The sequence below is a fragment of the Rousettus aegyptiacus genome, unplaced genomic scaffold (genome assembly GCF_014176215.1).
Source record: "Rousettus aegyptiacus isolate mRouAeg1 unplaced genomic scaffold, mRouAeg1.p scaffold_m13_p_1, whole genome shotgun sequence".
Classification (NCBI taxonomy): Eukaryota; Metazoa; Chordata; class Mammalia; order Chiroptera; family Pteropodidae; genus Rousettus; species Rousettus aegyptiacus.
The window spans coordinates 80,259,623-80,286,483 of record NW_023416284.1 but is presented as its reverse complement, the minus strand read 5'-3'; the positions used below and the strand labels follow the sequence as shown (position 1 = coordinate 80,286,483).

General features: G+C 35.6%; 2 protein-coding genes and 1 pseudogene across 3 annotated transcripts in view; 1 reads left to right on the top strand and 2 right to left on the bottom strand.

Annotated features, from left to right (window-relative positions):
* Positions 1-2,421, bottom strand: part of CAGE1 (cancer antigen 1) — a 36,576-nt gene extending 34,155 nt beyond the window's left edge. Inside the window, exon 1 of the mRNA XM_016161015.2 lies at positions 86-2,421. Within this exon, the coding sequence (XP_016016501.2) occupies positions 86-223 (138 nt within the window). The 5' untranslated portion in view covers positions 224-2,421. The remainder of the gene's footprint in view (positions 1-85) is intronic.
* A 75-nt stretch (positions 2,422-2,496) lies between these two features.
* On the top strand, positions 2,497-26,772 carry RIOK1 (RIO kinase 1). 2 transcript variants are annotated; one of them, XM_016161013.2, is made up of 17 exons: positions 2,497-2,783; positions 5,556-5,766; positions 7,235-7,325; positions 8,216-8,285; positions 9,799-9,841; positions 12,968-13,060; positions 13,846-13,958; positions 14,062-14,142; positions 15,649-15,735; positions 16,135-16,272; positions 16,684-16,787; positions 17,011-17,117; positions 20,618-20,683; positions 21,531-21,650; positions 22,469-22,522; positions 23,820-23,972; positions 25,131-26,772. In XM_016161013.2, exons 1-17 carry the CDS (start codon positions 2,713-2,715, stop codon positions 25,239-25,241), a joined length of 1,713 nt encoding a protein of 570 aa, XP_016016499.2. In that variant the 5' UTR covers positions 2,497-2,712; the 3' UTR covers positions 25,242-26,772. The 2 variants fall into 2 exon arrangements, with proteins under 2 accessions (XP_016016499.2, XP_036093193.1); XM_036237300.1 differs by lacking the exon at positions 2,497-2,783 and adding an exon at positions 2,798-5,471.
* On the bottom strand, positions 24,872-24,991 carry LOC118604471 (annotated as a pseudogene).
* Positions 26,773-26,861: the final 89 nt, after the last annotated feature.

Here is a 26,861-nt window from a genome sequence, read left to right as displayed (position 1 = left end):
CATACCTGTGAAGAAATTTTCATATGGAAGACAATGTGAATGCTAAGTACATTTGTACTTCCCAGAACTTTTAATCAATGCACACCTGAGACAAGTCTGAAGTAGTAGTGTTGGTTTCCATGTAGAAGGGAGAATTTGAGTGAGTTAAGTCTTGAGAAAAACTGCTAAAATTCATGGCATCCGCTTTTGACATACTTTCTAATTTTTCATAAGAACCACCCATTTCAAAATGTACAGGATCTGCAGGTGATCACCAAACTTTTTGATAGTCCTTGTTCCCATTCGTTGAATGTTGAAGGCCTCTTTAAGAAAAAACATAATTTTAATGTCTATTAGTATATGCAAACAAAAAATTTTCCTTTGTCCCTTGTTAAGGGAGCAGCAAAGTTCACTGTCCTAAATTTTAAAATGTCATTTGTCAAGTTATTGGAAAAATAAAAAAATTTAATCTGAGTACACCATGGTAACTTTGTACAGTAATATGAATTTAGAAAAAAGCAAATCAATACGTATGGCTACTAGTCAGTAATTACCTAAAAGATGTGAGTACCCAGAAGGTGAAGAGAACTCTAAGTTATTTAATCAAAAGATATTCACCAAATATGATCACAGATTAGGTTACACCAAACACTATATTTCTACTTACTTGACACCTGCTATTCCAATCTCTCAAATGCAACATTGTAAACCTATTTTCCTTCACTTCCCTATGCCACACTTATCCTCTTTGGCACTTGGGTTTGAAAACTTGGCATCCTTCTACCTCTCTATCCAGGGGCTATTCAGTTACCAAGTCCTGTCCATTTCTCCTTTAAAAACGTTTTTCATAACTCGTGCTTTCTTTCCATCCCTTATGTCATCGCACTGGTCCATAGTCTCCTGACTCCTCAGGTCTGTCAGGGGATGAGGGTAGAGACAATGTCCAATTACACTGACTTCAACTTCTGCTTGACTTTCTAGGTCTTCCATACCCACCTTAACTACCCAGTACTTCCTCTGCTTTAGTGAGATTAGGCTCACTTCTCTGCGAATAGATCATGCTCCTTACCTCTTCTGTAGTCTGCCCTGTCAAGTGCTTCTCTCTCCTAAAACCTTCCTACTACCTGTTCATCTATTTTTTAAATTCCCACAAGGTCTTTCCACCTCATAATTCAGCACCTATTTGTTTTACTGTTTTAGTATTAACCAGTTTCAAGGGCATCGGTTTGTATTTACAGATTATACATACTTCGAGAAGTCCATTTATAGTTTTTCAATATTCCCTAAAGCAAATGGAGCAGTGTAATATTTACCAGAGTAAATATTAACTTATCAAATCCTGCATCCTCCATTATTTCTATTAAACCTCAATCTATAGTCACTACTCATTTGCCTGGGTTATTTTATTCCATTATCAAATTAGTAAATAATTCATTGAGGATTTTTTCCAACATGTCATCCTTTGGTAAAGTATTAAAAAAGCCACTGGAGGAAGCAGGCTAGTTAGGATTGGTGAATGACTCAACTTTATGGTTATCTTTTTCTTCTTTTCCAACACATTAATGCTACCTGGGTTGTGGTGAATAGGATCTGAAAAAATCCTTGCTGTTTCCAAATGCAAAAACCGCAAGGGCCTTATTTCTTAAATTTTTGTGAACCCAGACCTTACATTTACATTTTTACAACTTTGTTCGTGTGGCACAGACTGCCAATTTACTTTTTTTAAAGTTAGGTTTACTTCGTCCATCTTTCATTCTGATTTACGTTAGACTTTTAAAACATTTATTCATGTTTGGAGAGCTATTCCAGAGACACCGTAAAGCTGTTTTAAGATAGATGTTAAGAGTGTCACTGGAGTTTTTGACCTAAATTCTAAGGTTTTGTTTTTAAATTTCAGTCGTATGACAAACTTTAACTTTCTAAAGGCACTTAACTCATTTTCAACTCGAAACAATGCACCAAACTCTTTAATTCGCAAAAGCGTGCTCAGTTCCAGGATCCATGCAGATTTTTGGATCCACAGTAAGGATTTCGTGCTTCTTCACCCTGCACTGGGTTTTGCGGGAGGGAGAACACTTTTCAGCCTTTCCCACGGACTAAACTCGCAGTTAGGATGCAAGCGCGCTGGAACATCCCTGTGTGACGTCCGCCGACTCCAACCAATCTCGGAGGGGAACCGCGCCAGGTTCCCACGACCATGGCGCGGACGCGGCCAGGAGGTGGGGGAAGGTGGGGGAGGGGTTTCGCAGCTGGGAAGTTACGTGGCTGTGAGCCCCCAGTCCAAATGACCTGTGGGTTGTCTGGCGCGTCCTTCTGCGGTAGGAAACACAAAGCCAGGTATAGAAACTAAAAGCTCCGGGTGGAACTGCCGGTAGAGGTTCAGCAGGTTAGGCAACTAGAGTCGTCCCTCCGACCTGCCCCTCTCAACCGCTGAGCACAAGCTCTATGCTTTCAGTCCGGCGGGGCGGGGGGGGGCGGAACTTCCGGTATGACAAGGTTTCCGGGAGGGGTGGGGCTTCCGCTCGAGCGGGGTTCGGAGTGCCGGGCCTTTAGGTCCTACTGCTCAAAGCACGTGGCGCGCGCTTTAGGCAAGAGGACTTCTGAGCGATTTGCTGAGCAGGCATCCGCGGAGAAGCCGTTAGGTAGGCCGCAGGTGGAACCGTCTCTGTGAGATTCCTGTCACTGCTCAGAGCAGGTGGCCTCCGGTGGCGCAGAAGCTCTGCGCGCTCCATCATGGACTACCGGCGGCTGCTGATGAGTCGGATAGTCCCCGGGCAGTTCGACGACGCGGATTCCTCCGACAGGTAGACGGTGGTTAAATACGACTCCTTTGGGATTTTGCTCTTTCCTTCGCCCGTGGTCCCTTGGAGACTTAACACTCCTTTGTTGGTTTAGAGGGAGACTCGATATTTAATAACTCTGGGGCTCTTCACAACCTTTCGCATCGTTCTCTATCCCAGCGGCGACTTTCATTCCAGTTTATGGTAGTGTTAATGAAAGCTCACTGTCAAGAGAGTCCAGTTTTCCCAGGGTAGTTAGCATCTCCGAGAGGCAATGGGGAAAGCGATTAGAAAACAGATTTTTGCATTTTAGGTATATTCAGCGTTCAAAAAATGTGTGAGCACCTGCTGTATGCCAGGTTCTGTCTATAGTAGTGAACAACACAAACTACATCCCTACTGTCATTGAATTTTACCTTCTTGGGAGGGAGGGCAAGCAGTTAAATACATAGAGGTATTTAAAAAATAAAAAACAGGTGATAGATACATACTATGCAAATAATTAACATCAGTTAATAGACTAAATTATAATTTGGTCAGTGAGGGATTAAGTCCAGGTCTAAACAAGAATGAGTTAACCACCTCAGGAAGAGTAGAGAACAGCCGGTTCAGGAACAGGGCACACACAGCAAGTGCAAAGTCCCTGTGGTGGGCTACGTCTTGACTGAAAGAAAGATCTAGAGGTCATTGTGCCTAGAGCAAAGCTGAGTACTTGAGAGATTTGGAAGGTAACAAACAATATAGAAATGAGATGGAGCCAAATCTTGTAGAACCTTATGAGTGATGGTAGGGAGTTGAGATATTATTCTAGGCCTTATAGAAAGCCATAGGGATTTTAGCAGGGGAGAGAAATCATCAGATTTATAACTTAAAGGAATTGTTCTGCTATAGGGAGGATGGTTTTAGAGGGCAAGAGTGAAAACAGTTTAAAAGTAATAAGGTAATTCAGTTCAAAGATAATGGGAATTGAAGGTCATAGGGATATGTTTTTGAGGTAGAAGTGATTGAATGTGGGGTATGAGGCCAAAGGAATAAAGGATAACTTTTACTTAAAAGCAAATGGAACAATTATTTTGGAATTCCAAGAAAATAGTTTATGTTTACAGTAAGGTTTCAGGACATGTAAATTTTATTAATCTACTGTAGATCTTCTTGTAAATAATTTTATTGATTGCTTTCTGTGTCAGATCTAGTGTTAGTTGGTAGGGATACATTAGTAAATACCACTCTGACATAGAGCTTGCACTCTAGCTGGGGAAATGTATTAAATAAATAATTAGACAAATGGTCTGTATTAGAATTGGATAAATAGTACAAAGGAGAAATGAGTGAAGAGTTGAGAAGACTTCCCTGAGCAGGTGATAGTAAGCTAATACTGGAAGGACAAGTAGGATTTAGCTAGAGAATTGAGAAGCGCTTTCCAGATTGTTCCTAGATGAGCATAAAATGGTTTTAGAGAAGTTAAGGAGAAAGAAGAAACACAGCCATTGTGGCTAGTGAATAGTTAATGAGTGTGTACTGGTTTACCATCTATCAGTGGCTACTATAAAGATAAACCAATGGATTTAGCCTGCACCCCCAAACCCCTAGGGACTTTGGGCAATTCCTGGAGACATTTTTGTTTGTAACAACTGGGGATAGTGGTGCACTAGTAGCATCTGGTAGGTAGAGGCCAAAGATACTGCTAAAAATCCTACAAAGTGCAGGAAAACCTCCCACAAGAAAGAACTGTCCAGCTGAGATTGAGAAGCCCTAGTGCAATTGAAGGTACAACTTTTACATGCCACTCTAGGTTATTGATAAGTGAAAGTTCACTTTTTGGATTATGTTTATGAAATCCTAGTTAATAGCAGGTGCTTAATGATTATTTGTTCTCTTCCCACCCATATCCATTGAGATTTGGAACCCTGTAAGCCATGGCTAATTAATAAGTCAGGATTGATCATCTGAATCAACATAAATTCATATCTGACTTTTTAAGCTGGTAGTGCATATTATCAATTGTTTTATGTGATTTATGTCCTTGTTCTCTACATGAGAGGTCAAAACTGGTAGTACCTCTGTTGAATCTGACCTGCAGACATGTTTTGTTTGGTACGCACAGTGTTTTGTTAAAATTGATTGTGCCGGGTAAGTTCGCACAAAAATCCGGATTTCTGGCTTCTCTTGAAAAACTAAGAAGATATGGTAACACTGCGTCTGAATTCTCAAATGGCAAAAACAGATTCTATTAGTTGTGGTGTCTATTCTGGGCCTGTTCTCTGGGTTTGATAATCCCCACTTCTGTTTAATTATACCCAGCCTACTTCTCTCATTTGTGGTGCTAGTATTCACCATTCCTTCCCTTCACAAACAAGGGTGATTTGATTTCTTTGTGTGTCATGAATCTTAAATACAGCTCCTTTTGTTGTAAAGTGGCATTGCATTCAAGATAATGCTGCTTTAGACTTGTTCTTAAGTTTTGTCAGAAAGCTTTTTTCCCTTCTTGATGAAGTACTGTGAATGATTTTCTTAGAGTCTAGTGTACAGATCAGAGTGAGCTTATTCAGCAAAGAAGCTAACAATATAAATTATAACTTCATTAAGAAAGAAGTGAATTTAATGCCTGTTGTACTTCTTTAGTAGGACCTGGAAAATAAACAAAGAACTGGAACCGAACTCTGAGAAACAGGAGAACTTGGTATTAAGATTGAGTTTCTTGGGAGACATGCTGTAAGGGAACCTTTTAGATTTATTGGCATAGATTTAGTCTATTATAGAGTATGTATAAACACGCTAAAACATTGTTATTTTTAGTGAAAACGTTGACTTGAAGATAATCAAAGAGGAAGATGGAATTCTGTTTGAAGACCTTCGAAATAATATAAATGAGAAGATAAGTGAAGGTGAGGTAGAAAATGAGGAGGAGGAGGAGGAGGAAGATTATGATGACGATGATTGGGACTGGGATGATGGAGTTGGAAAACTCACCAGGGGTTGTAACTCAAGTGGAGGGAGTAATCCACAGGTATTTTATGAATGATTCTGTATACCTTTATGTTATTTATTATGTCTTCTTTTTTTAAAGGATTTTTTGTGATTCTGGAATTGAGTAACTGATTTTCTTCAGGTTATAATCATAATCAGTAAATTTTAAAAGTTATTTAAATGATCCTAAGATAATGAGCTTAAAAATCTGCATGGGAAAGGACAAGAATAGGCAGTTTTCTACAAATGGTTAAGAAACATGGAGAGAAAGTTCAACTTCATTAGTAATTAAAGAAAAGCAAATTAAATATGTAGAAAGACCATTTTTTTACCTATGAAACTGACATAGACACAAAATATGTAATCGATGGTCCAGCAAATAGGTACAATTATTTGGAGGATAAACTGGTATTTAATAAAAGCTTTAAAATAATACTTCGACTCAGCAATAATTCTAAGAGTGTACCAAGACTTGTTACACGAATGATCCTCCATTTTTGTTTCTAGTAGAGGAAGGTTGTAAACAACCTTGATTAAATGCATTATGGGGTTGGTTCACACAATGGGATATTATTGCAGCCATAAAATATGTTATAATGGAAAACTGTATTAATGACATGGAGATGTTTATAATCTACTGTTTTCTACCATATGCAAAACACAAGTTACCAAACCATGTAGAGCCTGCTTCTCAAACTGGAACTACCAAGTGTTAGGTATTTGCAGAACCAGAGGATTAACATGGTACATCTTACTGGAACATAACGGTTTCTGAAAAAATATGGAGGGAGGAAAAATAATAAATATTTCTTTGAAAATTAAAACAGCTGTATTGTGGACTAAAATGCATACATTTGAAAAATAACCAAAGAGATTTTATACCTGTCTTATTTTGGAAACACCTCTGTTGATTGGTAAAACGCAGAGCAATTTCAATGTAGAGTGTCATTTCTCTTAATAAAGCTAGGGAAAAAAGTATATGTGCTTAAATGTTACTATTATCTTTGAGTGCTAGGATTGGAGGTAACTAAAATTTACTCGTGTTTTCTATTGTGAACATGTATTATTTTGATTTAAAATATATTTTAAAAGTTACATTTAATAGAAAAATTTAACAGTTTTATGCAAACAAGAAACAACTCAGCCTTCAAATTCCAGGTGTAGATGGCAAGATTAAATCAGTAAATCTATAAACCAGTCAAATTAGAAAAATGCATTACATTTTAATTTATTATAATAAGAAATATGTTGTAAAGAGGTTTAAAAAAAAAAAACAAAAACAGAATTTGCAGGCTCTCTATTTTTGCCAGTAACTTTAACCTTCTATTTCAAGTGACTTTTTAAAAAATTTCTTTAGCAAATTTGATTGATTCTTGCCTTTCCTTAGGGTACTCCTCTATGTCTCATTTAATAGTTAACTGTGAACCAAGGAAAAAAGCATGTGATGCTGAACCTTAGGTTTATATGTATAACTAGTGCTTCATGTTCTGGAAACTCATTTCTTCTAGGCAAATCGACAGCCTTCCAACTGCAATTCAGCCAAAATGTCTACTCCAGCAGACAAGGTCTTACGGAAATTTGAGAATAAAATTAATCTAGGTGAGTTTGTAAAATACATTTTCTGACTGGGTTAAGAGGAAATTCTTCAAAAACCATGAAGTGTTATAAAATTTCATTAGATCAAGAAATGAATATATTCATTGTTACTGACTGAATAATGCTCAGAGAAAATAAAAACTTAGTAATTTAAAAACATCGCTTCAAGGGAAAGACTTTAGCTTATGCTTTTTTAGTTCTGTTTTTTGCCTGTTGTACAAATATGAAGTTAGATACCAATTCAAGTTATTGTCTGTTTTGTTAAATTTTGTAGTAGGATTATCTCATAGTAAGATGTTGAAAATACAATAATATTGAATATAATTACATTTTGTTTACCAGAGACTTTTCATGTAGTCATTAATCATTTAATGAGCTGCTGGATGCAAGGGATTACAATGTTGATCTGAGCTATCACCTCTTGAAAAATGCAAGGTCATCTTCTCTTGTAGACATTGACTCGTTATAAACTTAGCACAGCATCTTACATTCTATTATCACCTATCATGAACCTTTAATTTGAAATGACATTGAAGTTTTTAGAATTAAACAGAATTCAGACAGTTATATTATCTACATTAATCATACTAAATAGTAAGTATCTGAAATTCAATGTATGAAGGTATAGTATTTTTGAGGGGTTTCTGGATCTAGATTTCTATAGCTCAAAAATTACAGCTATAGTGATGAAAGTGACACTTATTCTTAAGGAAACACAACTTAGTGCTTACCTTTAAAACCATTAAACATTTTTTTGTCACTAAAATATATTCTATGTATAATAAAATGTTTAGAAGATAGAGAAGGAAGAGAGGAGACGTATTCTATTCAGAAAGACCTAATGTCTTTCTCTTTTACATGTTGATTACATTGTGGGTTTTTTCTATTTTTAGATAAGCTAAACATTACTGATTCTGTCATAAATAAAGTCACCGAAAAGTCTAGACAGAAGGAAGCAGATATGTAAGTAATACTTTATCTATAAAACATGGCAGATAGTGACTGATTGTATATAAATTTAGCATTTTGGTCATAATTCTTTTGCAAAGGATGGTTCGTTGTTTTGTATGTTGAACCTTTTCGTTGTATATTGAACCTTTATTTTATTTTTTTAGTTTAAATGGGAGTATTCTATCCCTTTGTAAGTTGAAAATATTAAATGAGTGTTAAGGAATAGGTGGTAAAACTGTAATCTTGTGAAATTTACAAATGTGCTCTCAGGAAGATAATAGTGTTTGTAAATTTCTGTTTAAATGTCTAAACTTAGGACATAGTTCCCATAGTGAGGTGGTTAGCACATCTGCATTACACGCAGAAGGTCCTGGGTTCGCGCCTCAGTGGAGCCACAGTCAATGGTCTACAGCCATGCCACCCTGAAGAACCCCAATATCTGATCTCGGAAGCTAATCAGGGTCGGGCCTGGTTAGTACTTGGATGGGAAACCACCTAGAAAGACGAGGTGTTGTAGGCATAAATAATAATCAAAATAAATAAATAAATGTCTAAACTTAAAAGGTTAAAATCTTAGGGCATAAAAATACTCCCTTTTTAGAATCTATTAAAAATTGTCCTCTTCCATGTTATACTTTTTAAAATTTAAGGGGAGATTTAAAACTAAATAGCAATATAACGGAAAAGAGTTTCCATTTATATTTCTATTTTCAACACCAGTTTTTTAAGATCTGGCTAATTTCTATATATTAATAACTAAGACATTAATAATATATTTTAGCCATACAATTAACAGTGTTAGACCTGAACTTAAAAACTAATTTTCTTCTGAGTAGAAAACAATTTTCTTCTGGTTTAATGCTATGCCCAAGTGATAATAGCTTTTTGAGAAATGCCATAGTCATTTGAAATTTGATTGAAGTGTCTGAATCTTTGTGTTCGCATCTTTACTAGTTTAGGTTAGTGTGCTAATCAAGTCACTTAATTGTGTGAGCGGAAGCTAATCAGAGTCTGCATTTTAGTAGTCTGCCATGATGAAGTAACTACTTGAGCTAAAACTGACCTGAGAGGCTGCATTTTAATACAGAACTCAGTCACGGTCTTAAAATGATGTCTTGTGTCTTTGTAGAAAAGGACTCTATAAAGAGAAAGCCTTATACATGACTTTAATTGTGTACTAATGCAATTATTAATGATTCAAAGGACAGTATAGGTTCAGTGTTTTCTTTTTACCAGCATAGTTCACTTTATCCCAGCTGTACTTTTAATCCTTCTAAAATATGGATAGAATTTTTTTTTTCTTGGCTGCACATATGTTCCTTTTGCCCTAGAGAACTGAATTGCTTATTAAAGGGGAATAAAAGAAGTTTTGCTGATTGATGGAATTACATTGAGATCATGGAATCTATTTTTAAAGAAACTACCAGCTTAGGAATTTAATAGAACTATCTATATAGAAACTTTTTATTTTGGCTTCTCTGACTGGATTTTGAATGTCACCTTTGCTTTTTTTGTTTTTGGTTAGGTATCGCATCAAAGATAAGGCAGACAGAGCAACAGTAGAACAGGTACAATTTTATTATTATTCTATATTAGTTTCAGGTATACAGTACAATGGTTAGACATTTATATAATTATGAAGTGATTCCCCTGATTACTCTAGCACCCATCTGGCACTACACATAGCCATTACAATAATATTGGCCATATTCCCTATGCTGTACTCTATATCCTTGTGACTGTTTTATAATACTAATTTGTACTCCTTTATCCCTTCACATTTTTACCCAGCCTCTCAACCCCACTACTCTCTGGCAATCACCACATTGTTCTCTTTATCTGTGAATTGAACAGTACAATTTAAATAGGTTACAAGTTCTTGTTTAAAAGTAGCATTTCTTTTCTCTTTGAATTGTAGTTTGTTTTCATCTTTCTTGCTTACTGCTATTGTTAACCTAGAATTACTCGTATATAAAATTACTCCTTATCTACATTTAAATAAGTAGTTTAGAGAGCTACATTTTGCTTTATTTCTAATAGGACTATTAATAGACAAATTAAAGTCATGCTGCCTTCCGTGGCCCTGTGAAGCTACCATGTAATGCTTTCATCTTTTAGGGTGAAGCACAACTAATATAAGACCAGGAATCTTCCATCTTAAATAAAGTCTGCAGGAAATTTGTGATCTTTCCTGGAAGATAGGTCAGGTATCTGCCACAAAGCAGGGTGGTAGTTTGTGTGTGAGAGACAGACAGATAATGCTTTAAAATTTTTAGTTAGCATTCCCTTTCTTGGTTTAGAAATTATGCTTGTTTGATTCTTTCTATTCAAGAATGGGGAAAAATCCGTCCCTAGTTTTCCCACATGTAGAGGGTCGTGATTGCATGTTAACATTAACCCAGATCTGTGATGTGAAGAAACTGATTCAAAGGGTCAGAACATTGCTTTTGCCACCTACACCTTTCTCCCCACCAGTATACACATACACGAACACCTTTTGGACTAATAGCCTCTTCGACCTACAGATCCTTAATTTAAGACACAAGCACCCCTTCTGTTGGTTACGTCAGTTCCCAAGGGAGTAACACCCAACATCAGCTCTAGAATCATTTGTGCAATTAAAGAATTTCACATTTAGGCAGGTCTGGGATTTGTGTCTTCATTGTCCTATATTCGTGTGTGTGGTGTGTGCATGTGTGTGTGATTGTAAATAAAATGTGGCTTTAATTTTCTAAAACCATCAAATAACTAGGCAGGAAATCCTTTTTGTTTTTCGAAATTAATTTTGAATGAGAGTATATATACCGAATCTTAAGCTGTCTTTATAAAACGTATTTGTAAGTTTATTCTCCTAGCATATTTCTCTTTCCCTATTTTGTTTTTAAGCCATGTTGGTACTTTGCTCCTTTCTATGTCCCTATCTTGGCTACCTACTAGTTTTGCAGAAGCACAGGTCTCTACCTAGAGTCCTAGGTGCAACCAGCTTACAGCCCTGCTATTTACCTGTGCAGTAAAGGCAGAATACAGTTATTGCCTATGCACTCTTTCCTTTCATTCTCCTTCAGTTGCAATGGTTGTAGTTTGGGTTTTAGTCTTGCAGTCCTTGGTTTTTTGTTTTTTTTTTTTTTTTTTTTTTTGGTGACGGTTAATGAAATCCAATAAGTTTCTCTTTTGGAAACTTTAACAGTAAGGCATATATATATTTACACTGTGTGTTCACCTCCCATAGTTAAATTTCTTTCTGTCATCACATATTTGACCCCTTTTACCCCATCTACCTTCCCCCTCTCCTCTGGTAACCACTAGTCTATTGTGCATGTCCATGAGTCTCTGGTTGTCTTGTTCATTTGTTGCTTCTAGGTTTATATCCCACATATAAGTGATAAGTGATTTTTAACTTTTTCTGTCTGGCTTATTTCGCTTAGCATGATTATCTCATAGTCCATCCATGTTGTCACAAATGGCAGTATTTCATCTCTTCTTATGGCTGAGTAATATTCCATTGTATGTATATACCACAGCTTCTTTATCCAGTCATTTATTGTAGGGCACTTCGATAGTCCTGCAGTCTTTTAAGTTTGTTTATTTCTAATTAACCTTAGGTTTCTGGTATGACCACAGCCACCTCATTGAAAGATAGACCCTAGAACATAATTAGATTTGGCCACTTGACATTGGCTCATTCAAGGGAGGAGAGTCCAGTGAAGTGGGAGGTGAGCATGTAGCGTTGCCAACCTGGATGCAAGGTCTGGTTCCCACACAAAGGCAAGGGAGAAGTCTGGTTCCCACACTACGGGATCTAGGGATTGGGCCCTCCTTGACTTAACAGATATGTGGCCGCATCAATTTCAGGCATGGACAGGAGCAGGCTTTAATTCATTACCTTCTGTTTGTTGAAGAGGACTCTGGGGTCCTTTTTACTCTAAATTGATGGCTCTAACTTTGAGTGAGAACCTGTCCTTTGTTTACTAATGTATAGCAAGAGGCTGCAACCCCTTTCTTTTAAGATTGTGACTCATAATTCTTTTTTTTAACAACTATTTTAAAAGGTAAAAATTATTAGTTTGCAGGCTGCGGCCCGAATTTGACTCATGAGGCGTAGGATGCTGACCCTTGGTTCACAATTGCATATCCAATACAGTGGCCACTGAGCACTTGAAGTAGGGATGGTCTGAATTGACATGTGCTATAAATGTAAATACACACAGGATTTTGAAGACTTAGGGTGAAAAACAGAATATTAACTCTCCAATAACTTTTTTGTATTGAATACATGTTGAAATGATAGTGTTTTAGATGTATCAGATTAAATACAATATAATAAAACTAATTTTACCTGTTACCTTTTACTTTTAATGTGGCGACTAAAAAATGTAAAATTACTTATGTAGTTTGCACTAAATTTCTGTTAATGTTGGTCTAGAGTCAGTTTCTGCTTCCCTTGGACTTGGTAGCCTTTGATTTCCATGACTGAATGAACTTGTTGATTTATTGTCTCTGATTCCTTTGACTTTCACCTGACATTTTATTTACTAAAAATTAGAGAAAATAAAAACACCATAATAGCAACTCTCATTTAGCCAACACAGAATAGCATGGTACAGATAACGCTTTTCAGTTTATTTTCAAATGCTTCAATGAGAAATATTTGGTACTATCTTTATGAACTCTCTATTTTTTGCATTTCTTAATAGGTGTTGGATCCCAGAACACGAATGATACTATTCAAGATGTTGACTAGAGGGATCATATCAGAGATCAATGGCTGCATTAGCACAGGAAAAGAAGTGAGCTTTTCTTTGGATGCCCGAATGTTTGTTTGTTTTTTATATGCTTCAAGATTTTCATGTTAATTTTCTTATTTCAGATACCAAATGAAACTAAGGCACTTAATAAATAAATTATGCCTAAAAAAAAACACAAACAGGACAATTTAATCAGTGTTTCTAAAAATGGCTTTATTAATATTTCTGGCTAGGTAGGAAGTTGTACACATAACTGTGCCTTTTCACTTCCATTACTGTACTGTATTATTGAGTCGAATTAGCTGTGTCCAGCAGTTAGCTTAGACTGTCAGATTACTACAAGCCTTGGTCCCAATTAAATCATTACTAATAGGGGCCGCAGGTGATGGTATAGTTTCTATGAGTCGACAAATGTCTTTCTCATTCTTTTCTTTACATATGGATATGGAGAAAGACAAACATGGTGTTTTTAAGTTAGCAACTCTTTTTGTGGGAAGCAATTTTCAGTATAATTCAGTTCATAAATCATAAGATATAAAAATGTCTTCAAATATTTTCCATATACCTGAGATGAGTGTTTGAAACTACTGATGTGTATTTAGGTTGGATTTTACTCTATATGTAAATTGGAGATATATTTGCTGTACCTTTTGTTATGATGTTTCATATTTTAATTCACATTCAAAAGATGATGGTTTTCCTTATGCATGTTATTTCCATTTACTTTTCACTTTTGAGAATAGAACTAAGTAGATTGAAAAAGTGAGATACTTTTTGTAGTTATTTAATTTAACAAACTTAATTTTCTTGTTTTTAACTTATATTAGGCTAATGTATACCATGCTACCACAACCAATGGAGAGAGCAGAGCAATCAAAATTTATAAAACTTCTATTTTGGTGTTCAAAGATCGGGATAAGTATGTAAGTGGGGAATTCAGGTGAGCTCAGATTTTTTTCCAATTGGCTTAATTTATATTTTCTAAAAAAATTAAAACTAGAATAATGGAATGATTCAAATAGCAAATACTTTTCTTATTCCAGATTTCGTCATGGCTATTGTAAAGGAAACCCCAGAAAAATGGTGAAAACTTGGGCAGAAAAAGAAATGAGGAACTTGATCAGGTGACTCATTGGGGTGTGTGTCTGTATTGTGCCCTGCACATTGCTTGTAACTTTTTCCTATGGGCAGATGTTAGTGTGGTTCTGTCCAAAGACAGGGGCGTGGCAGTGCTGTTCTGTTCCATTAGATCTGCTAAGGTAAGCAGAAGCAGCAAATTTCTGGACAAGTAGGAGCTACCTTATCTTCTGTGTTTAAAGAACCCATTACAGAAGACTTTTGCCATAATTCACATTTATTCAGCAAGGCCGAGTCATTTAAAGAGCCTTTGGAAGGCATGCGAAAACATTTAGAATTTAAACTAATGACAAGGAGTTGTTACAGGATTTTAAGCAGGGGAGTGACTTAATCAAGTGGTGAGAATGTTGTGTAATTTTTTAAATAGGTATTGGAGTTTTAGACAATTTTGTTAGATCCTAAACTCTTTATCAGTTTCCTTTTCTTATCTCAGTCTAGTTGCGGACCTGTTTATACATTTGTTTGCACTGACACCTTTGTATCAGTTAAAGGCATCTTACCTAGCTGAGATTGTTTCCTCAAAAATTTAAAGATTTATTGTGCTATGCGTAGGTTACATACACTGAATGTATTAGTATTAAGCAAGTACTGCTACTTGTTTTGAAAGTCCTTCTGGAAATACTACTCAGCCATAAAAAGAAAAATGAAATCTTCCCATTTACAACAACATGGATAGACCTAAAAGGTATTATACTAAGTGAAATAAGTCAGAGAAAGACAAATATAGTGTAATCTCATTTATATGTGGAATCTAAAGAACAAAATGGAGAAACAAACTGGTGATTGCGAGATGGGAGAGATGTTGGGAAAAAATGTAAAGGGAATAAGAAGTACAAACTGGTGCTACAAGTAGTTACAGGGATGTGAAGTACAGCATAGGGAATATAGTCAATAATATTGTAATAACTATAGCGCCAGGAGTGCTAAACTAGTGGGGCTGGGGTGGGGGGGTCATTTCTTAAATTATATAAATGACTAACCACTATGCTGTATATCTGAAACTAATGTAAAATAATAAGTTGAAAAAAAATAAATTGAAAAATAAATTTCTCAGACTCACCTCCCCTCCAATAAAAAGAAAGTCCTTCTGAAATCTTGTGATCAGTTAGGTGTTAGATATGAGTCCAGCTATTTTTATTAATTGTTGTTCAGGCTCATTAACTTGAAAGGTAATTGCATACATATCTGTGGTATCTCATCAACTTTAAGATGCACATTTTTTTCACAGTTTAACATCTCTGGAATCAGATTAGGTGTTAGAGGCTATGGGTTGTTGTAGTTGAATTGCCAGTGTTTTGTTGTTCTTGGTAGTGCATAGTGGTGCCACTTAAAATCAAGGGTGTCTTAGATTTTATGAACTATAGTAATACAATTGAGAGGCCCTGGTGCTCTTTCCTAACAGCAGTATTAATCTTGTGTATTGTAGCTGTTGTAATTTGTTTTAGAAGCTGTTTTGATTTTCATTTGTCCTTTTATCTGTTTTAATATCATAGGCTAAATACAGCAGGGATCCCATGCCCAGAACCTATCCTGCTAAGAAGTCATGTTCTTGTCATGGGTTTCATTGGTAAAGATGATATGTGAGTATGTGTGACACCTAATGATTATATGCTCAGAATTATATTTTTAAGTGCTCTAAATTATCCAGTATATAAATATTTAGTATTTAAATAGCTTCTTTCATCTTGGGATATTTTTCGTGACTTTATTATGTTAGTGCATAGAGTTATTAATTCTACCTTTTAAAGTCTCAAAACGCTTCAGGAAAACAAAGTTCACCCTGCTTTTGAGGAATATTTTCTATAGTGAGCTGGAGGAGCACCTCTTTTTTGACAACTTCTTGGAATGGTATACCTATAGTGAACCAGATTGTTCAGTTATAAGTTGTAGAAGAGAAGTGTGTGTAACGATGAAGCGTAAAGCAAGAACACTTGTTCTGGGTCAGTTTATCTTAATAATTCATTTTATTTTTATTCAAGGCCAGCACCACTTTTGAAAAACATCCAGTTATCGGAATCCAAGGCTCGGGAGTTGTACCTGCAGGTCATTCAATACATGAGAAGAATGTATCAGGATGCCAGACTTGTCCATGCAGATCTCAGTGAATTTAACATGCTGTGAGTATGTTTGTCCCTTAGGAAGCTCCCATTAGTGATTTCATGCCCTGTAAAAGAATAAAATCCCAATCCAAGATGTCATACTAAATTCTTAAATGTAAAGTTGGCTTCCATGTGGTCACAATATAAGATGTTTCATGCCTATGGTGACTTTAGTCATTGATTCAAGCACTATGATCATAAAGGACTTTGGAAATTTTTACCTTTTGTTAGTCTAAGTGTCCTTTTCTCCATACCCACTTTGTTTATTTTGTAAATTATTTACCTTGCTCTTAAAATAGAATTTTTTAAACAAAAAATGTAGGGAAGTAGTAGTATCCCATAGTCCCCCCATGTCTGGTCCTCACAGCACCGTTGAGGAAGACTGTCCATCACTGACGTGCCTCACAGTCCCTGCTCATCTGGCCACAGGTACAGTGGTGGAGGTGTGTACATCATTGATGTTTCTCAGTCTGTGGAGCATGACCACCCACATGCCTTGGAGTTCTTGAGGAAAGACTGTGCCAATGTTAATGGTGAGTGGAAACTGGAATTTTCTACAAGCTTGATTGTGTATGTTGGTTCGTTATTCTGTTAAGCTGTTGATATAAAATCTTGGCACTAAATCATTTGATGCAGTGATACTTAACACTGTTTTCTGGGAGCAAGTATGTTTTTATTTCTTTGTTTCTCTGTAAAATTGTTGGAATAATAACCTTTTCCCTTGTAAAGCTATCGTCGATGTTTTCCTTCTAACAGATTTCTTCTCGAAGCGCAGTGTTGCTGTGATGACCTTGCGGGAGCTCTTTGAATTTGTCACAGATCCATCAATTACACAAGAGAACATGGACGCTTATCTCTCAAAAGTGAGATGGGGCATGGAAGGGGAGAAAAACAGAATATAGTAGTAGTAATTTGCATTTATGTGGCACTTCTGAGGGACTCAAATTGCTCAGCATAATTTTTGTTCACTTTGACAGTTTTCTGAGACCTTCTCTTTCTGATTTCACAGATGGGAAATCAAAAATATAGTAAAAAGTCAGTGGTGAAGCCAGGTTTTTTGACTTTAATCATTAGGGAAGATTACATAGGCAGCCAAATTTATGAATGTTTAGTAAGAAACCTGTTATTAGCTTTGATCATTAATTCCTTTCCCTTGTTTCTCAGAAGCCTTTTTAAATCACAGAACTTTTTAAATATACAAAGCATAAATTTTACCATTTTAATCATTTTTAAGTGGACAGTTCAATGGTATTAAGTACATTGTTGTGTAACTATTAAAACCATCCATCCACAGAAATTGTTCATCTTGAGAAACAAACTCTATACTCATTAAACACTAACTCCCCATTTCTCCCTTCCCACAACCCATTCTGCTTTCTGCGTATGATGTTGCCTACTCTAGATACCTCATACAAGTGGAATCATACATTATTTGTCTTCTTCTGGCCAACATATTTCATGTAGTATAATGTCCTCAGAGTTCGTTCATGGTATCGCACATGTCAGAATTTCTTTCCTTTCGAAAACCGAATGATAATTCCACTGTGTATATATATATATATATATCACATTTTGTTTATCCATTCATCCATTAATGGATACATGGGTTACATGCACCTTTTTGGCTGTTGTGAATAATGCTACTATGAACATGGGTATATAAATATCTCTTCAAGACCCTGCTTTCAGTTTATTTCAATGTATAATCAAAAGTGGAATTCCTGGATAATATGATAGTTCTACCTTTAATTTTTTGGGTAACTGCACCATTTTACATTTCCATTAACAATGCGCAAGGGTTCCAATTTTTCCACATCTTCACATCCTTGAAAACCCTTGTTTTCTGGTTTTGTTTTATTTTTGTGGGGTTTTTTGTTTTGTTTTGTTTTGTTTTGAGTAGCTATCTTGATGGGTGTGAAGTGGTGTCTCATAGATTTGATGTCCATTTTTCTATGATGATGATATTTAGCATCTTTTCACTTGCTTGTTGGACATTTATATATCTTTGGAGAAATGTCTGTTGAAGTGTTTTCTCCATTTTTAATTAGATTTTTTCTCATTAAAGGAGTACTTTACATATTCTGAATATTAATAACTTATTAAATATGATTTGCAAATTTTTCCTCCCATTCTATAGGCTATCTTTTCACTCTGTTTATTGCGTCATTTAATGCACAGAAGTTATTTATTTTAATGTCCGGTTTTTCTTTTATTACCTCTAAATCGTAGAATGTTGAACAGATGCCATATACATTCCTACAGAAGTTTTTGGGTTTTATCATATCTTTTTATATTTTCCCCTTTGCCTAGAATGCCTTCCATTTCTGTCTTTGCTCATCTTTCTTTGTCTAGTGCAGGGGGCTACACAGCAGGAGGTGAGCAGCAGGCAAGTGAGTGAAGCTTCATCTGTTTTTGCAGCCGCTCCCCAGTGCTAACATCATCACTGCCTCACCTCCACCTCAGATCATCAGGCATTAGATTCTCATAGGAGCACCAGTCCCTGGTGCCAAAATGGTTGGGGACCGCTGGTCTAGTGAACTTTAAAGCTCTGTTCAGAAAGTGTTGTAGAAAAATCCCAAAACCAGTCCCAGGAAAACCAAGCAGTAACTCAGAGAGATGGAGAACTCAAATTTATTATACATGGTCCCAGAGGAGCTAGTGCTCTGAAGATCTGGGCAGTGTGCTCAGTGGCAACATTCCTTATATAAAGAGTTTTTATACAAGCTGATGGGTTTTTATACAAGCTGATGGGTTAGATACAAAGTGGAGGGAGGTGCTTTTAAGTAGTAACATTGACATAAGGGTGGGAGTTGTCTTGGGTTACCAGCCAGTACAAGGTTACAAATTGTTACAGGAAGTGAGAGCTAGCAGGGTACAAAGTGCTACAAGAGATGGGTGCTGCTTAGGGCATAAACAGTTACATTTGTGGAGGAAAGGCAAAAACAGTTACATTTACAGATCGAGCAGAGTGCAAGTGAGCTCTTGCATGCAGCAAGCACTTTTGCAGAAAGCAACCATATTTACAGAAGCAGAATAGAAAGCTGGGTAGTTTTTAATGAAATTCCCCAAGTTTCCTCTTCAAAAGCTTTCTCATGGAGAAATTAGGCAGAAATAATTATTTCCAAAGCTGTACAGTCAACCCTCAGTATCAGAGGAGGATTGGTTCCAGGACCACCCCCCACCCCCCAGAGGATACCCAAATCTGAGGATGCTCAATTCCTCTATATAAAATGGCACAATATTTGCACGTAACCTATACACAGCTCTCGAGATACTTATAATTTCTATTATGATGTAAATAGTTGTTTTATTGTATTGCTTAGGAAATAATGACAAGAAAAAAGTTTGTGCAGGTATAGTACAGATGTGGCCATCATAGGCCTAACTATGTAGTACATGTCAGCAACAATGTAACACTGTTTTTGAATATTTTCTATCCAAAGTTGGTTGAATCTGGGGATGCAGAATCTGCATATACAGATACACAGAGAAGGATACAGATACATGTATACAGATATACAGATATGGAGGGCCAACTGTATTTTCATATTATGTAACTCTATAATAGAAGAATCACTGTATCACTTCTTATTATGTTAAGTTTTTTAAAATTTTGTCACCCCCTACTAGACTGTGAACTCTTAAGGGACAGTTTATTCTTGCATTGCTAGTACCTAATCAGTACCTGATAATGGTAAGTGATCACATATGTTGATGAATAAATATCACATCATTTTTATTCCTAAAATTTCTAACACTAATTTTAGTGTTTGGCCTTAAAAGGTGCCTAGTACTACTGTTCTTTCCTTCTTTCTGTATATTCTGAATAGAGCAGAGAACAAATCTTTGGTTTTACAATTTTACAAGACAGAAGAATCCTATAGAATCTTTGTCACATTCTTAGTCTTAGTCATTGTTTGCTCAAATTGTGTTTTGGGTAGTTTACACTGGCCAACAGCATTAGAGCCATATACTCATGTATTTTTTGATTCCATTCATTGACTGCTTAAGAATTAAGGAATGGCTTTTTAATTCTTTGGGTTTCAGTTTTTCTTTAGTAAATATTTTTGCTAATCATTTAAAAATTAGTAAAAGTAGTACTACTTTTGAGGGAAGGGCTAGAGATCCCTTGAAGCTAGACAAGTTTGATTTATTCTTTTTCTTTGGGGTTGGTGGTAACCTTTTTGGTGAAGTCCAACATGGAGAGCTAACCTGACCACTAGAGGACGCCAAGTCCTTTCTTTCAGGATTATGAAGAGGTGATACCAACAAAGATAACAGCAGGTGTATACTAAAATTGGAAAATGGATGTATATTCTGTAGGTCGAATGTGAAGGAAAGTAATTTTTGTTTTCTTTCCAAGGCCATGGAAATAGCATCTCAAAGGACTAAGGAAGAAAGGTCCAGCCAAGATCATGTGGATGAAGAGGTAAGATTTATTTATCTAATCACAGTCTTAGGAAACACTTGTATTTTGAGATTTTCTTTTTTAATGTTGGGGCATGAATTTGATTTAATAGATAAGCAGGTTTTTTTTAACGATGCTATTTCCTGGGGATATAATATGTTACATAATTGTTGTATAAGTTGCATTCCATTATGTCATTCCACTCAGCCACCTATTAGCCCATTGTCCTACATGGAGAACATTTTAAAGCACCGATTGGAGTATATGATTCAAGAAGAAAAGCCTGTTCTAGCTTGCAAATGTGAATTTTTAAATGATTTAAATGTTGATTCCAGTACCATAGTAGATTTTAAATATTTATGTTTGGTAAAAAAGAAAACTTATTTTAATCTTGGGAATCAGTGTAATTTTTGTAAAGGTGATCCATAGTTGGCTTTTTTTTCTTTAATTCTCATGGCCATCAGTGTGGTGGATGAATATAAGGTACCCTATACTTCACAGCAGTTCTGAACCTTTCTTTACTATAGCACAGTTATAACAGATTAGGACATATTCCTTTGTAAAGCACAGCCAGGCAACTCCGTTCTTTTCCCACTCAGAAAAACTTTTTTGGAATGCAAACGAGAAGAGAGAAGTATTATTGTAAAGGTAACCTTAAAACATATTTCGTTTATCTTTGATAACAAATTACTTTGTAATAGTGTACAGCAGATGCAACACCAGTGTGTGCAGACAGCCTGGCTGAGAACCAGTGTCGTGGATGATAGGGATAGATTTTTTTATGACTGAAGGAGGGCGAGAATGCTGAGCAAATGTGAGAAGTATGTGAATAACAGTTTCAATTTTACTTTTCCTCTGTGTTTCTTAGGTGTTTAAGCGAGCATATATTCCTAGAACTTTGACTGAAGTAAAAAATTATGAGAGGGACATGGATATAATGATGAAATTGAAGGAAGAAGACATGGCCATGAATGCCCAACAAGACAATGTGAGTGGCTTGGTCTGTATATAGCAAGCAAGTTTACAAAGGAAGTTTTCATCCCAAACCTGTGATCTTGAATGTTGGCTTCTAATCTAGTGAGATGGTTGATTCCCTTAATACTGACATATCCTTTGTGCACATTGGATGTTAAGGGAATTCATATGGTGTTTGGACTCATTCATTTGAATGAGTCCAACAGACTATAATTTCAGAAAAAGGAAGATTTGTATAAAGTCGAGCATATAAATGGTTATTATACTAGATTCATTAACATACATATTTCAGGATCCAGAAAATTATTTCTGTTAACAAGTTGATAGTAAATAGTTTAGGCTTTGCAGGCCAAGAAGCAGAATTGAGACTTACGTAGGCTATTATATAAAAAGGGAAAAAAACTTCTAAATTTTTATTGATGAAATTTAAAAACATTTTAGTAATCGAATGTAATTTTTTATGATACAAGTCTACTGATGAGAAAGAAATGGAGTTGTTTTGAGGAGGAGAATACATTTTATTTAATTGAGATTTAAAGTTAGAATTTTCCATCATCAAATCGATTGCAAATGTTTATCAGTAAAACTGTCAGGCTGGGGGCGGGGTTAGATTTGGCTTGTGGGTTGGACTTTGTTGATGCCGGTATGCACAGTGGACTAGAATAACACCTACATTTTAAACTTTTCTTTGTTATGATAACATAAATTTTAGGCACCTTTTTATAATCCCACAAGATATCATTTAGCCTGCAGTGTTCTTTCTTAATATTAGAGTGTTATTTTCTTGTCTAGTTTTACATTGATTTTTCTTTTTTTCTTTTGGGTTACAAGATTCTATACCAAACCGTCACAGGATTGAAGAAAGATTTGTCAGGCGTTCAAAAGGTATAAAGAACATGTATTGCTGTTTGTTTATGTGAAAACTCTTCTAAAGGGTATAAAATTTAATGTAAGGTATTATTAGAATCAAATTCACATTGATCTAGTCGTTAGTATAGATATATTCAAAGTCCATGGGCATTTTCAGAAATACCATCTTTGTATTCATTCTTTTTAACCATAAGACTGAAATATGGAAATTTATGGTTTATTTTGCATTCTGCCTCTGAATTGTTCTGTTATTATAGCTGAGGCATTGATCCTTTTTGTATACTGGTCTTCATTTGTGAAGTTATTGATGATAACCATGTACTTCTTCATGTTTTTACAACCAGCTTTTTAAAAAAATGGAATCTGGTCTTATACGGTATGTATGAAGAGCAATCTCATGAGTTTAGCAGTCTCATAGTACTGGATTCCTCTAATGTTTTTTCTTTAAACAATCTTGTTTTGTTTTACATTTTAGAACGGTAGAGATTATTTCTAATTTAAACAACAATAAAGGTTATTCTTATTTCTTTTAATGTTTTTAATTAACAAGTTAAACACGAAGGATCAGTTTACTTTATGAAAATTTACTGTGTCTTTTATGAGAAGAATTAGGTATTTTGCATTTCTGAATTATATATATAATAGGTATAATAGGGCAGTTCTTTGAATTCCAGAGTATGAGTATTTTGCTAAAACTGACTAGGAAACCTTTTTGTACAATTGCGTTTTAAATGTTTGGGTTTTTTCCTTATAAAAAGAAAACTTCATATTTTAAAAAGTGCTTCCTACTACTTTAGAAACTTCTAAACTTTAGGGGAAAAATGAACATTTCTTTGGTGTAAATATTGTCTTCCCTCTTGAGGGATTACTAAGTGTTTCTTGAGATTTGATTTATAGAAAAACAGCTGTGAAGTTGTCCAAATAAGTATTTTTTATTATGTCTGCATTTCAAAAACAGTCATCACCGTATAACAACATTTCAGTCAACAATGGACTGCATATATGATTGTGGTCCCGTAAGATTATAATGATTGTGGTCCCGTAAGATTATAACAACTCAGTCCTCTCCCTTTGCTGGAGTACAGCATTTTTGTCATTGCTCTAAGTCGCCCAGTAAAGCCCCAGTTTCTTCATTTGGGTATGTTCTTAAGCCTTATTGGAATGGCTGCTCCAGGCTTCCTCCCTCATGTTCATTCTACTTTTCGATATTTCAAAGTATATCTGCAAGGGTAAAATCTGAAGTCTGGCATGAATTCATTTAATAACAATAGATAACTGGTTTAGAATAACATGAGTCTGTAATACTTTCAAGGTCCCTGCACTCCTAGAAAATCAAGTTAAGGAAAAGCCTTGTTCTGATTCAGAAGACGCTGGAAGCTTTGAATGTTCTGACACAGATTCTGAAGAGCAGGGAGACCGTGCCTGCTTCAGGAAACCCACCACTGACCTTGATGTTGATAAAAAGGTTAGCTAAGAGCACAAACTCCCTTGTTATTTAACATGGCAGCATAGCCACTTTCCTGTCTGTTTGCTCAAGTATCTAGATTACGGTGGGTGAAAACATTAGTGGTTAATAAGTACCTCTAATTGTAGTTTCAGTTCCTAAGCATGAACTTTGCTTTTGGTGGTAACATTAGAGATTGGGCTTCTGTTAGGAGCTACTTGGGCACTGCCTAGGGAGAGGACACACTATATTCAGTACAATGATTAAAAATGATTGTCATGCACTTGAAATACAAATGATGTTGAAGTTGCCCCATGGTGAAATACTGAAGAGAGGGGATTAACAGCCCAGCCCAGTGTTTATAGAATCTAAAAGACTGTTTTTTCTCCACCTAGCTATGGACAGAAGAGATACTACTGATTGAGTGACACATGACAGCTTTGTAACCATTGTTCTTCATGCTTAGCTTAATCCTTTAAATTTTGTAAAGTGTGGGTCTTAAGACTTCTGTGATATATACCCAACTTGTTATTACAATTTCTCTCTTTCTCTACTGGAAATAAGTATTTTTTCTTTTTCCAACCTTACATTCTGTTAGAATATGAAACTTGCAAAGAAAAGTAGTTGCAAACATCTTAATACTTCTATTTTACTTTCTTCGAATTTCTATTAAGATACCTTAAAGACAATTTTCACCCCAAATTTCACCACCAAACCATAATCATTTTTATTTTTTCATGTTATACATTTTATCCTTTTACATATATCTTTTTATTTAATTGTAGCAATAATCTGAATACTCCAAATGATTGGAATTTTCTAATGACAAGAAAACCTCATCTTTTAAAACCTCATCATGCTTCCTGCTGCTATAAAAACTGCTAGGCTTCAAAAAAAATTAATTTTTTTTTTTTTTTTTACGCCTACAGCAACTGATCTTCCTAGTTGGTGTCCCATCCAAGTACTAACCAGACCCCGACCCTGCTTAGCTTCCAAGAACAGATGAGATCAGGCACGTTCAGGGTGGCATGACCATAGGCTAAAATTTCTTTAGTTTGATTGGATTAACAATAAGTGTTACTTGAAATTTAATTCATAGGTAAACAGCTGCAAAGTTATTCAAATAAGTCTTTCACTTCTATCTGTATTTCACAGATTTTTAAAATTTTTGTTTTACAGGAAAGAAAAAAGATGGTCAAAGAAGCCCAGAGGGAGAAAAGAAAAAACAAAATTCCTAAACATGTGAAAAAAAGAAAGGAGAAGACAGCCAAGACAAAAAAGGGCAAATAGAATCAGAACTATATTATGTACAGTAATTTTTCATCAATTACTTTTCTTGCCTGCATTCTAAACTGCATCTGGAAGATGGTATATTGATTTTAACCAAATGATTATTATGGCAATGTCTATGGAGACTGATTCATGTTATTATGTAAAAAACTCTAAGTCCTGTTGTTCAGATTATGTCACTGGCACTCTCTGGTATTGACAGAGGGTTTATTTAAGGTATTTTAATGAAGAACTTTGTACAGTTTTTTAATATATTTTTTCTCCTCCAATATGTTTTTGAAGCGTATTAAATGTTTAAATGTAATTAACATCTACAACTTTTATGTAAGTATAAAGGCACTTTGAACAAACTTGGGCAAATTCTGTTTGCTTTGTTTGTACATGCCAAAGACTCATCTGAAATCATTTTATTATAAGGCCATGGTTTCTGTAAAAGAAAGTTTTCCTTGTAAGAGAATTCATTTGGTTGTTAATATAGTCATTCATTGCAACTTTGTTCTGTGTGTATAGATGATCATTTATCAGGTACTCTTCATCTTTAATATTATTGAGCTAAGACCTCCCAGTTTATAAGCTTTTTCATGTTCAACTATTTGGCATTTTCATTCATTCTTCAAATATTTGAGTATTTTGGGTGCTGGGGATATAGTGGTAAATAAAACAAAAATTACTACTTTTAGACAGTTTACCCTTTAATAGGGAGACATTAAATAAAATAGGTCAAAAACAGCGTACCAGCAAGTGATAGATTCTGTAAAGAAATATTGCAAAGACAAGAGAATGCCTGGGTAGATATGAGTTTGCAGTTTCAAAATAGACCACATCAAGAAGCTGTATTTGAGCAACTACTTGAAAAATATGAGTTGTGCATATCAGGAGAGAACAGGATTCTAGGCAAAGCAAACAGCAAGTGCAAAGGCCCTGAGGCAGAAATATGCCTGAAATGTTCCAGAAACAAAAGGCTGGAGTGTCATAAGCGTGGGAGAAAACAGATGAAGTCAATTGGTGTTAGGCTGTTGGAGGATTTTAAGCAGAGGAATGATAATAATCTGCCTCCTGTTTTGAAAGGATCACTATCACTCTGGCCTCTGGAGAACTGACTTGGAAGCAATGGTGGGAGACCAGTTGGGTATTTATTGTAGTAACCCGCAGGAAAGATGATGACGGCTTGATCTAGGATGGTAGCAGTGGACATGGAGAGAAGTGGTTGCATTCTAAATAGAACACAAAGATGGAGTGCATTGGATATGCTAGGGAATATATGAAGACCATGGAGAGTGAAGGATGATGTCAGGGTGTATGACTTAAGCCACTGAGAGACTTGGAATTGTCACTTACTGTGTTTGGAAGGATTGTGGGTAGAGCAGTTTTGTAGGGGGAGGAAATAAGGGTGAGATCGTAACAAAGCACAAATGTTGAAAGAAATGATCATGTATTTATTTTTATCATATACTTTATATTGGAAATGCCTATTTTGGCTCTTGCATCAGAAACAATTTCTATAAATAAACTTAGTTTCCCTTGAATTGAAGCTTGCATCTGCAGGTTCGAGAGTTGGTGGGTTATCGGAGGGTGGGGATATGGAAGTGTCAACTGAGCTTTTAAAATTAAGTTTGTTAT

Bases quoted from the DNA above. Each gene is read 5' to 3' on its own strand.
- RIOK1 (XM_016161013.2), top strand. From the start codon at position 2,713: ATGGACTACCGGCGGCTGCTGATGAGTCGGATAGTCCCCGGGCAGTTC. The intron at 8,286-9,798 runs GTAAGTAATACT...GTTTTTGGTTAG, and splicing joins AGACAGAAGGAAGCAGATAT to GTATCGCATCAAAGATAAGG. The intron at 15,736-16,134 runs GTGAGTATGTGT...TTTTTATTCAAG, and splicing joins TTCATTGGTAAAGATGATAT to GCCAGCACCACTTTTGAAAA.